Source organism: Dipteris shenzhenensis, chromosome 30 (assembly GCF_047967505.1).
Source record: "Dipteris shenzhenensis isolate YYH24624 ecotype China chromosome 30, Dip_SZ_1.0, whole genome shotgun sequence".
Lineage (NCBI taxonomy): Eukaryota > Viridiplantae > Streptophyta > Polypodiopsida > Gleicheniales > Dipteridaceae > Dipteris > Dipteris shenzhenensis.
The window spans coordinates 6212208-6227754 of NC_141625.1; the positions used below are offsets into that span (position 1 = coordinate 6212208).

The 15547-nt window shown below is 47.7% G+C and overlaps 1 protein-coding gene across 1 annotated transcript; it reads left to right on the forward strand.

Annotated features, from left to right (window-relative positions):
• Positions 1 to 1672: 1672 nt before the first annotated feature.
• On the forward strand, positions 1673 to 4714 carry LOC147881651 (pentatricopeptide repeat-containing protein At5g27110-like). The gene has a single exon (XM_087401281.1). The coding sequence runs from the start codon at positions 1766 to 1768 to the stop codon at positions 4445 to 4447; it is 2682 nt and encodes an 893-aa protein (XP_087257407.1). The 5' UTR covers positions 1673 to 1765; the 3' UTR covers positions 4448 to 4714.
• The last annotated feature ends 10833 nt before the right edge of the window (positions 4715 to 15547 follow it).

The following is a 15547-nucleotide window of genomic DNA, read 5'->3' on the forward strand; positions in this document are numbered from 1 at the left end:
GGAGAGGCTGGCCTATGACGATGGGAAGGAGAGGAGGTTGTATACCATTTTGCTTTTTGTGTAGCGTGGCAGGGAGAGTCATTAGGGTATTCAAGTACAGGGACCTTCATATCACTAACAAGCTCTTTGGGTGGCTAGGATCAGGGGTATTGTTAGAAGTGTATGCAGATAGTCATTATTTGGGGAAGATGGAGGATTGACTATTTGGTAATAGTCAATCCTTGGTCAGGTATGTGGGTGGTTGTTATTTGGTGGGCATGGAAGGATTGACTATTTGATAAAATTGAAGGTTTATTTATGATGAAAAGTATGTGGGGGTGTGGTTTGCAGGTGGAGCAACATGCCCAGGCCAATCATGCTAGCGGTGTCTCGAAGGCATGATTTTGGCCAAACTATATGTGGACAATGTGGTGGTGCGCAATCTATTACGGTGTGTAGTTGGTGGCCTTTCCCCCCCTTATATTGGATCTTTTTGGTCCCAACATCATCTACAACTACCTCATCCTGAACTTACTATTGGGCTTCTTTCTCTTCCTCCTAGCAAGCTTCTTGTATGACCAAGAGGTTGCTAAGGATGACTCTAGGAGTTGCTTGGGCACCCACCTATACCGCTTAGCTCTATTAGGGAATTCAATAGGCCAAGCGTTAGAGCATTCAATAGGCCAAGCATGCCAAGCAATGGTGCCTTTACTCCTCCTCCTCCTCCTCTTCCTCTTCGTGCAGTCACCCAAACTATTTGTGTGATCTCTAGCATTTGAGCGAATGAATCATGGCCCAAGCACCCAAATGGCTCAATGCCCTACCCCATTGGAATGTTGGCAAATTGGGTGGTGTATTAGAGAGAGAGAGAGAGAGAGAGAGAGAGAGAGAGAGAGAGAGAGATTCATTCCCAACTAAAGGCTCTCAATCTAGATAAAATTTCTAAAAGTTTGGAACCTTTCCTTAAAATTAAAGGCAACCTATGATCCCAATGGGAGCAAAATAAAACCTTGAATTTTATTCCTGGAAATTAAAGGCAACCTATGATCCCAACTGGGAAGCGGGTCTCTAACCCGTCGTGGATGGGTCGTGCTACTGGTCATTTGAGGGAGCGGGATAAAACCTTGAATTTTATTCCGGGAAATTAAAGACAACCTACGATCGCTCGTGGTACTGGTCACTCCTCAGAACGGGGAGCCAGGAGCAATGCCCGTTTTCAAAGCGATTGGAGGCTACACTGAAAACTGTAAAAGCAGCTGAAACAAATGTTTAGGATGCGAGTTGCTTTTCATGTGTCTGACCGCAACAGCATGCAGACAGGTGCGTGGCAGGGGACTTTTAGAAGCGGGCAACCCCAATTCGATTGCCCAATGCTGGAAAGATTGGCAGCTCATGTGCGCAGGCTATCAAGCCGGAACTCTCTCCGATGGCTTTCCCTTGGGCGAGCCAAGAAGGCACCGGATCGGTGGTGGAGTCGTCTTTGGCTCGCTGTTGCGAATTACCTCTCAATGCTTTCTCTCAGGTACTTCAAGTATTTTGCATGTTGGGACAACCCGAAGAGCAAAGTGAGTTTGTGACGAGGATAAACTAATGGTTTGGACAACCCAAAGAGCAATGTGAGTCTATGACGAGGCTAAACTAAATTATTTGCAGAGGTAAAGCTGCAGATTGTGAATATCGATTCCCTTAGACAGCCGCTGCAATCCAGTTTGGGATAAAAAGTTTGGAAGCAGGGAATGCACAAGCCCAAAACATCAACTAGTCGGTTCCCCTCAAAATTTTGAAGATGCTGAATGCATTGAAAGCACATGAACTGCGAGAGAACCGTGGCTGGGAGATGCTTAGCTTAGAGGAGGCACTCGCTTCTTTGGAACGGATGCCCCAGCCTGCTTCGGTTGAAAACTTTTCATGCATCTTGCTTAAATGTAGAAATTTGAAAAATCTAGCGTATACCCAGCGCTTGCATGCCTGCATGTGTAAAAGTGGGCTGGAAGATCTTGGATCTCTTGGGGATTACCTCATCCAAATGTTGGTGCAAGTTGGAGTTATGCGTGATGCTGAGCACGTTTTTAAGAGGTTGGTTGATTGCAATGTGTCTTCTTGGACATCTCTCATCATGGGTTATATTGAACGTGGCGAATCACGGCATGCGCTTAGCCTGTACCAGAAAAGGAAAGAAGATTGTGTACATCTCAGAAAACATATCCTCGTGGCCCTACTAAAGGCTTGTGCTAGGCTGAACGATGCGGTAAGAGGCCAACAAATACATGCTGAGATTGTTAGAAAGGGGTTGGAAAGGGATCTTTTTGTTGGAAGCACCTTAGTCAATATGTATGCCAAATGTGGCTCGCTTGCAAAAGCACAGGAAGCGCTTGACAGGCTTCCAGTTCGAGATGTAGTCTCCTGGAATGCACTAATCACAGGATATGCCAACCGTGGGTTTGGTGAGGAAGCGCTGAACTGTCTCGAAGAGATGCAACTGGAGGGTGTCTCTCCGGATGCTGTCACGCTTCTTTGCAGCTTGAAAGCTTGTGGTAGCATAGGAGCCATACACAAGGGCCGAGAAATACATGCTGAGATCGCCAGAAAGGGGTTGGAAGGAGATCTTTTTGTCGGCAGCACCTTGATCGATGTGTATGCCAAATGTGGCTCGCTTGCAAAAGCACGGGAAGTATTTGACAAGCTTCTTGTTCGAGATGTAGTCTCATGGAATGCACTAGTCTCAGGATATGCCGAACGGGGGCTTGGTGACGAAGCACTGAATTGTTTCAAACAGATGCAATTGGAGGGTGTCTCTCCAAGTGCTCTCACGTTTGTTTGCAGCTTGAAAGCTTGTGGCAGCATAGGAGCGTTAGACAAAGGCCGAGAAATACATGCTGAGATAGACGGAGAGGGGTTGGAGAGAGAACTTGTTGTTGGCAGTGCATTGGTCGATATGTATGTTAAATGTGGTGCCCTTGCAAAAGCAAGGGAATTGTTTGACAAGCTTCCAGTTCGAGATGTGGTCTTGTGGACTACATTGATTGCAGGATATGTCGAGCATGGGTTTGGTGAGGAAGCGCTGAAGGGTTTTGATTGTATGCAATTGGAGGGTGTTTCTCCAGATGCTCTCATTTTTGTTTGCAGCTTGAAAGCATGTGGCAGCATAGGAGCTGTAGACAAGGGCAAAAAAATACACTCTGAGATTGCCAGAAAAGGTTTGGAAGGAGACTCTTTTGTAGGCAACACCTTGGTGGATATGTATGCCAAGTTTGGCTTGCTTGGAAAAGCATGGGAGGTGTTTGACAAGCTGCCACGTCGAGATGTAGTCTCCTGGAACATACTAATTGCAGGATATGCCGAACATGGGCGTGGTGAGAAATCATTAAACTGTTTTGAACAGATGGAACTGGAGGGTCTCTCTCCAAATGCTGACACGTTTGTTTGTAGCTTGAAAGCTTGTGCCAGCATAGGAGCCTTGCACAAGGGCAAACAAATACATGCTGAGATTGCCAGAAAGGGGTTGGAAATAGATATTTTTGTTTGCAGCAGCTTGGTTGATATGTATGCCAAATGTGGCTCATCTGCACATGCGCGGGAAGTATTTGACAGGCTTCCAGTTCGAGATGAGATTTCGTGGAATGCACTAATCGCAGGATATACCGAACACGGGCTTGGTGAGGAAGCACTGAACTGTTTTGAACAGATGCAAGTGGAGGGGTTCTCTCCAGATGCCTGCACGTTTGTTTGCAGCTTGAAAGCTTGTGGCAGCATAGGAGCCCTAGATAAAGGCCGCGAAATACACGCTGTGATTGCCACGAAGGGGTTAGATAGAGATCTTTTTGTTGGAAGCACATTGGTTGATATGTATGTGAAATGTGGCTCCCTTGCAAAAGCAAGGGAAGCTTTTGACAAGCTTCCAGTTCGAGATGTAGTCTCATGGACTGCAATAATTGCAGGATATGCCCAGCTAGGGGAAAGTGAAATTGTTTTCCATATGCTCGAGAAAATGAGGGCAGAAGGCATAAAGCCAGGTGGGGTCACATTCCTTCGTGTTCTTACTGCCTGCAGTCACACGGGTCTACTAGATAAGGGCCAGCTGTACTTTGAGACAATGAGCAAAGACTATGGCATTATTCCGACTATTGAGCATCACACTTGTATGGTTGATCTCCTTGGCCGTGCAGGCCAACTAGAGGAGGCACTAGCGATGGCGAAGAAGATGCCTTTCCATCCTAACATTGCAGTGTGGCATACTGTGCTGGGTGCTTGTCGAAAGTGGGGTAATGTGGAGCTTGGAAGACAGGCCTTTGAACATGCAGTGCAATTGGATGAAAAAGATGCTGCAGCATATGTCTTGATGTCTAACATCTATGCAGATGCTGACATGCAGGAGGATGAGAAGAAGGTGGAGGCAATGAGAGCGGAAAACCAAGCATGGACAGGACAGAGTTGGTGGAATTGCTCATTCAGTTTTGGTGGGGGATAGGGACATTCCCAAAGCAAAAATTCTTATGCAAAGCTAGAAGGTATTTTCATCAATTCGAGGAAGGGTACACCCCAGCTTTGCAGTGGGTGTCATGGGACGTATATGTCGACGGCAAGAACGATGGGTTATGTAAGCACAGTGAGAAGCTGTGTTTTGCATGTAGGATAATCAAAGGGATACCCATACGTGTTGTCAAATTCATGTTTTCAAGGAGTGTGGGGACTATCCCATAGTGCTAGTGCATGTTCAGTGCATCTTCTCAGACAAGGAGAAATGAAAATGATTTGAATAATTATGTGTGATAGGAGTGGTATACAATGGTGAATCAGTTGCTAAGAACGAGTTAGTATGATTTGTGAAATTGCAGTTTCTAGAAATATAGTTTTTAATGGATCGGCTAATACACAAGAGATTAAAATCCAAGAAAAATAATGAAAAAAGTACATAAAATCTTAGATATGAAGCCTTTTATCGGCCTTAGGCATGCTTAGAATGATTGAACATAAGCTGAAAATAAAAAGCGGGGAGCTGAACAGCCCATTTTTCACTTAGTTTCAAAAAAAGAGTTAAATTGAGTATGCATGTGCTTTCCAAGGAAGGAATTTAATATTGCATCATCGTAGGTAGTAGCACATAAGTGTAAGTGGCTCCTTTAACTTCACACACACAAAACTGAAAAGGAGAGAAAGAGATATGATATGATGTGACATGATATGATTGTATTAAAGTCCACTGTGAGACCTTTTAGGATCTATGGGACTGGCGATTACTATCAACTAATAATGATCTCTTACAATCAGTGAAAGAAAATATAACAAACTTTATGTACTAAGTACTTGTTGGGCTAGCTTGTGTGCTAGACCCTGTTTCGATGTTCCAATACCTCTATCAAGTAGCTTCCTAGCTTTTTGGCTGGTTGTACCACAACAGATTTTTCAAATTGTCTCTGCTGCCCTCATATCTTTGTCTGATGTGAGTGTAGGCTCTACATCTTAGGAGTACATGCTACCCATTTTCTACCTCTCCTGTGGGGCAGATTTTACATGTCCTTTCCTCTCTAGGGATCTTGGGTCTTGCCCACCTACCCCTCTCCACCTCGAGATCATGTGAACTAGTTCTGATTTTGCAGATTAAATGTCTTTAAATATTGATATGTCTTCCCCAGGTAGTTCTGCATTCAGTAGCTGTTGATTGAGTTGATCTCCTGTTTGTAGAATTGCATTTTTGTCCCCGGGTCTTGCCATATTTCAAGCGATCTTAGAAAAACCCACGTTCAGTGGGGAAAACCCTGCTCTATAGACAGGCAACTGAGCTCCACAGTAAGACATCAAACAATGAGGGAAGGGGGCCTATATATAGCCTGGCTCCCCCTCCTGGCTGACCCCATGCTTTAGGGGCTGACCAGCCATCAGGGTGGGCCGGCCCACCTCCAGCATCCGAGGGCTGCTACATAGCTCTATAAAGGGGCTGTACTAGGGGCTCTACAAGCCGACCTACTCAGCCCTTCAAAAGGGGCTACAAGGTGGGTGTACTAGGGGCTCTACAGGCCGACCTACTCAGCCGTACAAAAGGGGCTAGAAGGCAGCCCTAGAGGGGCCTCCCCCCTGCTGAACAGAGCTGACTAGTGCTGCCATTGCCAGCAGCCCTAGAGGGACTGCCACGCAGTCTATAGGGGCTACCTCCTGCCCTATACACCTCGACCTACAGGGCTAGTGGCTGACTGTCAGGTCAGCCCACCTCAGCCTGAGAAAAGGCTCCATAGGGGCAGCTCTCTGGACCAGGAGCAGCCGCACGTGCCTCTAACCCTCGGTAGACAACTGCCCTAACCTCTCACAAGGCGGGCACACCCACAAGCAATGCCCTCTCTCTCTATAGGGACGTCAGGAGATGTTGACCTCCAACTCCCCCTCTTAGCTCCTGGATGGAACACAGGCGCCAAGGAGCTGGTTGTTCCAGAGGAATCCGTCGTGTGATACTTCATCGTTGAAGATTGCCACAGGTACTGTCAAGAAGCCCCCTCTTGGCATGAACCGCCCAGCATGATCATTGGAAACCTAGTACTGTTGCTCCCAGGATATTGGTGCTAGATACACTCCTCTGGTCTGGTACTGGTACAAGAAGTCAACTGGTACAACAATTCAATTGATACTACTGTCGGTGCACGGTCTGCTTCCATCTGTATCTCAGAGCTATACAGCCCTCTTTGGAGATCTTTTACATAGCTCCGTGTCGTCATGATCCAACAGAGAGTTTGCTGTTCATTGTTCACTGTTTATTTCATGTTCCAAGAAGATATAATTAAGGACAAAGATAGCATCCCAAATGTCCTCTTCTCTGGCAATTTCGGAAAGCAGATTTTACTGATTTTTCTGGCCCTTTTTGGTTGGACTCTGTGGGTTTGTCCACCACCTAAGGGCTGCCCATAGCAACCCTTGAGCTGCCAAGAAAAACAGCAGCAACTCACGGGAGGGGGGGCTGAAAGCCCTGGCGCAGGTTACTACAGCTCACGATGAGCTCACGGGGGCTAGGAGCCCCGGATTCGATCACAGAAGGAGCTCACGGTGGGCATAGAGCCCTGGCACACTTCGCGAACAGCCCGGGGACCTTGGGGCCCTGTTTGCAGATCGCGGGGGACCTTGGGGCCCTGGTACATTTGTTGGAGGCGCATACACTGGAGCCAGCTCCGAGAGCTGGTTAGTTGCTGGCGGGGATAGCTAAGTGCTGGCGGAGACCGGGCTGGAGTGGCTGATGGGTGGCGGAGGTAGTTGCAAGCGACTGAAGGCTGGTGCGGGTGGCTGAGGGGTGGCCGGGGGGGCTGAGGGCTGGCCCGGGTGGCTGAGGACTGGCGTGGGTGGCGGGTGGCTGAGGGATGGCGGGGGGGCTGAGGGAGAGACTTACTCCTGTAGAGACACTAGCCTTACGGATGATGTGATCATTCAATTGTATATTCCATATGGTACACTTCCATAATCATGTACTAGTACAAAATTAAAAGAGTGCAAAACTCCAGAGGGATGATCATGAATATCACCAGGGAATCAGACATGATGGGAGAAATTTGCGTAAGAAGCATGGAATTCACAAAAATTAGGACACTATGAACAGAATGTGCAAAATCAAGAATTTTTTAGGTCTGCTGATCCTTTGAAAATGTATACCTTTGTAAGACTTGAATATATCCAATCGTACAAATTCAGATTTTTCCGAAATTCTACAATGAAAATAAAAGAGTAAACGAAAGAGAATGAGCTAACAAAAAGTTTTTGAAAAATAAAAGACATTGCTGGAGGTCAACATCTCCTCATGTCATTGTAGAGAGAGAAGGCCTTGCTTGTGGGTGTGCCCATCCTATGAGAGGTTAGGGTGGGCTGAGTGAGGGCCTCTGACATGGGTGTGTCCGCTCCCCGTGAGCATAGAGTAGTGTAGGTTGGTTGCCACTTGTCTGCCCAGGATTGGAGGCACGTGTGGCTGCTCCTGGTCCCGGAGAGCTGCCCCTATGAAGCCTTTTCTCAGGCTGAGGTGCGCTGACATGATAGTCGGCCACCTAACCCTGCAGGTTGGGGTGTATAGGGCAGGAGGTAGCCCCTATAGGCTGTGTGGCAGTTCCTCTAGGGCTGATGGCAGTGGCAGGTGTGGAGGGCGTGTTGAGGCGGCAAACAGAGAGGAGGTTTAGGGCTGTTGTTCGGAGGTGTTTGTGAGGAGTGTGTAGAGGTATGGACCATATGGGTGTCAAGGAAGGCGTGACTTTGAAGGGTGTTAATTCGAAAGCATCTTCTCCAGCCTTCTCCTCTCCTTTATTCCATCACTCCCCTTCTCTACCTTCTTTCCCATCCACTCTCTTCCAGTTCAATTTCCTCCTCCCTCGGATATGTCTACCTTGACTGAGATGGCAAAATTCCAGTCTTGCCCATGTTCTTTATCAACCATCAATTGGATGGCCCCAATTACGGTGTCATGGAAGTCCAGCTGACATTGTTGGATCCCAAGATCAACAAGTCACAAGAACTTAAGAGATCCTCCAAGCAGGGTCTTCCAAGGACACGGCCAATGGGAAACGGAAAAGAATAGCCTCAATGACAAAATGCAAGCCATGGGGACAGAATTACAGCAACTAAGGGACATGCAAGGGACACCGGAAGGAACGTGCAATGCAATGGAAGTGCTAAAATCTGAGAATGAAAAGCTCAAGAAGGAGATGGCAGCCTTGCAAACTACCATACAAGGGAAGCATGCTGTGTTTGCACAGCAAATCACTAAAGGGAATGCAGATATGCTAGAATGGAAGAATGTGTTTAAGAAAGGTGCAGTAGCCTTCAAGAAAGAGATCATCTCTGAAGCTCTAGAGGAAGAGAAAAGAAGGAACAACAAGGTTTTAAATGTCTTAGTCAGAGGCTTAACAGTTGGAGACACCCCCATGTCATATGCCAAGATTTTACTCACGAAAATGGGAGTCAACCTCACATGTGAGACAGCATGGAGGGTTGGTAAAGTTGAGGCCCCAACAAGACCCCTTGTAATGAAACTCCGAACAACTGTAGACAGGTCTACTCTCATGAGTATGAGGGCAACCTTGAAGGGGACCAGAATATACTTGGATGATGACCTCACACTGTTGCAGCATCAACATTGGAGAGAGGGAATGGTTCGGGTTATGGCAGCAAGAGATGCAGGTAAATGGGCTGCCTATAGGGATGGAAAAGTGATTATGAGAGAGAGAGCAGACAAGGGAGAAAGGGAAGGAAGAGAAGAAGGAGAAATAGACAGCACATGATGGTGTCAGACCCAGGGAAAGAGGGCACACGGGGGCTTGAAAATGGCGGTTTGGAACTGTAATGGCACCCTCTGGTCCGACCCAGGAGGTTTCTTGGAGACATACACTGATAGGGACATAGTTTTCTATACCGAGACACATGACTCATGAGAGCCCAAAGAGAGGGCTGCCCACTGTGACAGGATACACATGGGAGTGTGCCCATAGGAGGGACTGAGGAGGAATAGTGTAGTACAAGGCTCTGGGGGTGTGGCTGTCCTCTTCAAATCAGCTCTCAAAACACCCCTTTCAGTGGTTAGGAAAGAGGAACATGCATGGCACATATGGATTAGAGTCCAGATACGAGAGGCACGACCGATCTTCATTGCCTCTGGATACATCATCCTATCCACGTGAGGTTGCCATAGAAGGGAACAACCGGTATGAGAGTATACATGATGATATCACAGAGTTCTCTAGACAAGGTGACACCCTCCTCCTTGATGACTTCAATGCATGCACAGGGGACAACCAAGTGGGACTACTTGACTTTGCATCCGATTCCCTCATAGTACCAGAGTTAGATGCAATTGAGCTTGGGATAGTGAGACACTTAGTAGATGCTCCACACGTGACAGGTATGGGCGGCACCTACTTGCTATGCGAGCAGTCTATGATCTGATCATATACAACGGCCTTTAGAGATGGCCATCATCTGGTGGACTCACTTGTTTCCCACATGGAGGGGGGACAAGCACAGTTGACTACCTGATGGGCTCCCTTGCCTTCGCATATCAGATTCATGACTTTGTAGTACCCCCTCCCCCACTCGGGGCTGATCACTCATATCTGACATTCTGTATTTTCGCTACTAGGCTAGTCATAGAGAGAGTCCTCCATGCGCCCACCTGGACCCATGTTCACTTTGACCGGACCCTCAATCCAGTTTACGTGAGTCACTTAGCTCGAGCGCTTCTGACCCTACACAGGGCGGAGGTAGACCTTGCTCAGGTTTCAGCCACTTTGGCTTTAGTGGTACATGAGGCTGCCATCGTATCTTTCCCTACGACTCGACCCACACATGCCCCGGTTGGGAAGATGCCTTAGAACCCCTGGTATGATGATGAGTGTAAGAAGATGAGAGCTCACCTCACACGCCAGCAGGCTTTGGGACACCTGACATCATCTGAGGCGCATTGCATCTCACGTCGGATGACACGATGTAAGAAGCAAACTTTTCTCACTCGCAGGGTTCATGAGGTAGTCGGATCTTTTCGAGGGGGAGACCCAATATCTGGCTTTCACCCAGGCAACCCGGGTTCAAATCTCGGTAATGGAACCATTGAAACTGGCCTTCGATAAACAAAAGGGCAGTGATCTTCTTCTACTCAATCATAAACTTCATAAATGGCCACAAGGCAAGCTTCAGTCACTTCAATCACTTAGCACAACTTAGAAACAAACTTCAACAACAACAAAGGTAAGGCTAGAATGCCCCTGCTCAATGAAAATAGTACACAGTGCACCCACTGGCCCCAAATGCCTTTGCGCCCCTTACGGTATTTATTTAATGCTTCTGAATGGAAATGCTTTACAACAGGGGTTCAACCCTACACTGTTCCTCTTTGCAAATCCTCTACTTGTCTTCAAGGCATCTAATCCAAGTGCACCACTAGAATTCCCACTGGCAAGGCATACTCAGGCATCCATATCTCTGACAAACTGAGCTCAAGGCTATCACATGCATCCACACTGTCATTAGGCCTACCACAGGATCACCCTTGCCTCTGGGTGCTTGCTAGAACCTGTAGGAGTCCTAAAAGGACTGCAAACAACACGCATGCACCGCAAAAAGCTGCAAAGCAAGAAAGAACAAGGAAAACAGAACTTGGAACCAACTCCCGCTGTCTGTGGCAGAGGGGCGAACTCCTTCCTCGCACCTATCCTCTGTTGAGGCTCCCCGCAGGGTGCAGGTGTCTTCCAGCAATTAGGAGAAGAGAGAAATGAAGGCAGAGAGCGGAGGGTGAACAAGAAAGATGGTCCACAGAGCTGTAGAGGAAAGATGGTCCACCGATTTGTCCCAAAATGACTGCCTCGGGACCTGTGCTTGAGTCCTCCTAAGAGCACATGCCAAAAGCAGTAGGGAAAGTTTCTCCTGCAGCCTACACTGGTGTAGAATATCTCCAGAAGCCACCATGCAGCCAGAAACACGTGCAGAAAGGTCCAGTACAACAAAAGGCACCTACTAGAGGCAAAAAGTTGAAAACCGACCACTGGCACTTCCTAGAAGTGTGTACTAGCCGTAGAACAGCCAAAACAGGCTTAAAATGGCTGAAAACAGGCTTGAAAAGCTCAAACAGCTCAAAAACTGCACAAGAACAACTGAAAACGTCCAACACCTCTGGGAGAGTGAGGGGAGAGAGATGGAAGGTGGGGGAAGGGCATGCATACACATGCATGAAAAATGGCACCACCTCCTTGCCATTCGCCCCTTCATTAAAGTCCTAACCCCCATACCAAGGACAACGTTGGTTGTCCTTGGGCCTAACTTTTAGACCCCTGTTTTAAAGCCTTTGCCTTGCCCCTAGGACCTAGTGGTGCACCTAGACTTTGCCCCTAGGAACTTCTAGGAAGTGTGCACTTCCTTTAGCAGGTCCCTCACAGCCAAACCATTACAGGACTTAACCATGGTTAACTCTGGGTAAAGCGTTGGTTGAGTTACGAAGATACTTTACATCACTTTTCATGTCCTCGTGACATACCCTCGTCTTAAAACTGCAAACTACCTAGGTTGCTGCTGAAAGAGTACAAATAGGCAGAAGTAGCCCATACCAGAATATACATCATGTGGGAGATACAACCTGCAATGATAATATGGGCTAGGAGAACTCGAGAGTCCATCCATACATCAATGCATCCTCTGTGTCGAGCGCCGCAAACACCCATCATGGAGACCTCACGGCATAAATATTGTCAGCAAGCAGCATCTCGGGTGAGACAATCGGTGCCACCAAGAGATCTCTAGATACATGAGCAATTTGAAGACAAGTAGAGGATTTGCAGAGAGGAACGGTGTAGGGTTGAACCCTTGTTGTAAAGCATTTCCATTCAAAAGCATTAAATAAATAGGGGCCAATGGGTGCACTTTGTACTATTTTCATTGAGTAGGGGCATTCTAGCCTCACCTTTGCTGTTGTTGAAGTTTGTTTCTAAGTTGTGCTAAGTGATTGAAGTGACTAAAGCTTGCATTGTGGCCATTTATGAAGTTTATGACTGAGTAGAAGAAGATCACTGCCCTTTTGTTTATCAAAGGCCGGTTTCACCCGACTATCAGTTGGGGACTTCTATTAGAGGGGAAACAGCCCATTCCCATCACGGACCCAAAGATTTGGCAAAGATATGCATGCTCCTTATACGACATCCCAGGTCAGATATGTCCTCTATGCCAAGACCCACCACTTGTCACTTGTTCACTGTGCAGAACGTCAGGAATGCCCTCCTTCGTTTGCACAACCGGAGAGCACCAGACCATGAGGGGCTACGTAAAGAGCACTTCGCACATGGACAGGTGGTATTGGCCCAGGTTCTAGCGCAGTTGTTCAACCATGCAGTATGTCTCACGGGTTCCCATCTACTTGGAGCACTACCACCATTGTACCGATACATAAGGCAGGGGACCCCATGGATACTGGGAACCACCGCACTCTCATGATTGGTCACACTTTGGCTAAGATTTATGGATCGATATTGGAGAGGGCGATCAGTAGTTAGATCATGGACAACGGGCTCTTGGCCAAGCATGCTTCTGGAGACAACACTCCACACTGGACCATATTTTTACCCTGAGAGCCATCATCGAGGAGGTGAAATCGAGACGCTAGAAGGTCTACACTTGCTTTGTGGACTATCGGAAGGGTTTTGACACAGTCTCTCGCTCTCGCCTGATCAGGAGACTATAGAAGCTGCATCTTCCAGAGGTCATGATTTGGGGAGTGATGAGTCTATATGAGGCTGTCAGAGGGCGAGTCCGTGTTCCTGGTGGGCTATCAGATTGGGTTGAGAGCACCATAGGGGTGAAGTAGGGTTGCCTACTCTCACTGACTCCTGATTTGATGGTGCAGATACTACTATACGCAGATGACATAGTCCTGATTTTGTCCTACCCTCAACCCAGGGTTTGCAGAAACACTTGGAGGCCTTGGTGATGTTCTGTAGAGAGAGGGACCTAACAGTCAACCTTGAGAAAACCAAGGTTATGATCTTCAACACATCCCAGTGGGGAGCTAGTGGAGATAGTGCAGTCTTACACGTACCTAGGGGCAGTATTCACAGGACCAGGCTTCATGATGACCCATTTTGCTAGAGCACTATTCATACAAGGGAAGGGGACCCTGGTCCGATTGGAGAGAGATTGCTTCCAGGCGCATTTCCAAGATCCACTAACGAAGGGCTGGCTTTTTGACACTCGTGAGACCGACCACCATGTATGTAGCACCTTTTTGGAGGAGTGACCTTTCAGCTACTGATTGGAAGGGATTTGAGAGGCTACAGGTGATCATGGGATCCATGATGATTTGGAGTAATCCTTCAGTTTCCCATCAGATCATACAGGCAGAGTTTACCATGACACTGCTCTAGGTGGACGCCCTCTTCCAGACCGTGATGTTTCTCCACAGAGTTTGGGCCCTACCTCAGTGGAGATTACCGAGATTGACACTAGAGTCATCTCGGTGCTTGGCAGAGAGAGGCGGCTTTGATATAGCATGGTATGCGCGAGTGTCCACATGTTTGATAGCCACGGTATCCAGATAGATAGGCTCCCCCCCTTTCAGTATAGCATGGATGCACCACCAGATCTCCTTCCATATGATGAGATTAACCGTATCATACGTTTAGAACTTCTCCAGCTTCACACATCTCAGGCTTGGGGGGGGATCAGGAGTTCCCCACCAAGATCCAGTTCTATCATGACCACTTTCTGAGGATATCGAAGCATGGTCTCATCATCAAGCCCCAGTACCTCGAGGATAGGAGAGTTTCACACGCCTTGCGGATTGGGACAGATACTAGTCTTGTCCCATCAATGGATTGAGGCTAGGAGAGCGGTCGGCTTACCTAGAGAGGAGCGGGTTTGTAGACTATGCATGATGGAGGAGGTCGAGACAGAGGAGCATTTTCTATGTGTTTGTTTGGCCTACTATGAGATTCGAGGGTGATACCACTCTCTCTTTCAGGAGGGGCTCAACTTCGGCCCACTCACACGGTTGATACATTTCCCCGACCAGGTTTGCATTGGGCTCTACCTGATTGACATGTGGAGACACAAAGATTCCCTTGTGTGGCAGGCCAGAGATCAGGCCAGAGATCGGCCAGAGTCGATGCCTCAGGACACCGAGCATAGACACGCGTCACTGATTCTTATGCATCCGAGCCAAATCCAGATGAGATTGAGGGGGAGGAGCTCGAGGAGACGAGAGCACTATGGATCAGCAGCAGTGAGACCCATCAACACCACATTATGGTTGGACGAGAGACGTGGAGACCACACACGACACGTGGGGGGCAGCTAGAGCATGCACGATTGAGGTTTGACCTATCTCAACCCTCCTCAGAGGGGACCACTAGAGATGAGGCATTACTCTCGATGTAGCCCATTGGATACAGAGATCCAAGAGAGCGCGCCCCTCGCCACTATGGGAGACAGCCTGATAGACACAGATACGTGAGCTCTTTGCATCACATTAGAGGGCCATCAGGGAGCCGAGCTATATAGAGCCTCCACATGTACTTGGAGCTCTGGTTCTGAGTAGTTGATTGCCCTCTTTTTCCTACTATGTTTTGTACTAGTTGTACTAGGTTTTTTTCCATTCTTATCATTTAGCACTCAACAAGGGCCTTAGTGTGCCCTTTGCTTCAGCCCACAGTGGCTTGTATGGGTTACATATATCTTGTATCTTGTCTCATAGACCCGTGAGGTCTCCTGAAGATGTTAATACAACTCTCTCTCTCTCTCTCTCTCTCTCTCTCTCGCTCTCTCTCTCTTTCTCTCTCTCTCTTAGACATCGAGATAGGATACTACAAGCACGGAGATAGGAGCAGACTTCTCCCCCGACTGATACCTCTCAGAGCTCTATCATGGACGGTGAAAACATGCTAGAATGCGTCCCTGACCATGCAAACCATGTCCAATGGGAACAATAATTGGTATGCACTTTAAGGTAGTTGACATGGAGGTGCATGAAATGTTTTATGCACTTTAACACTATGTTCGAATAAACTACCCCATAACGTGTTTTTTGACCCTTGTGCATGATAGGTGGTGAGAAACATGGTATAATGTGTCCCCGACC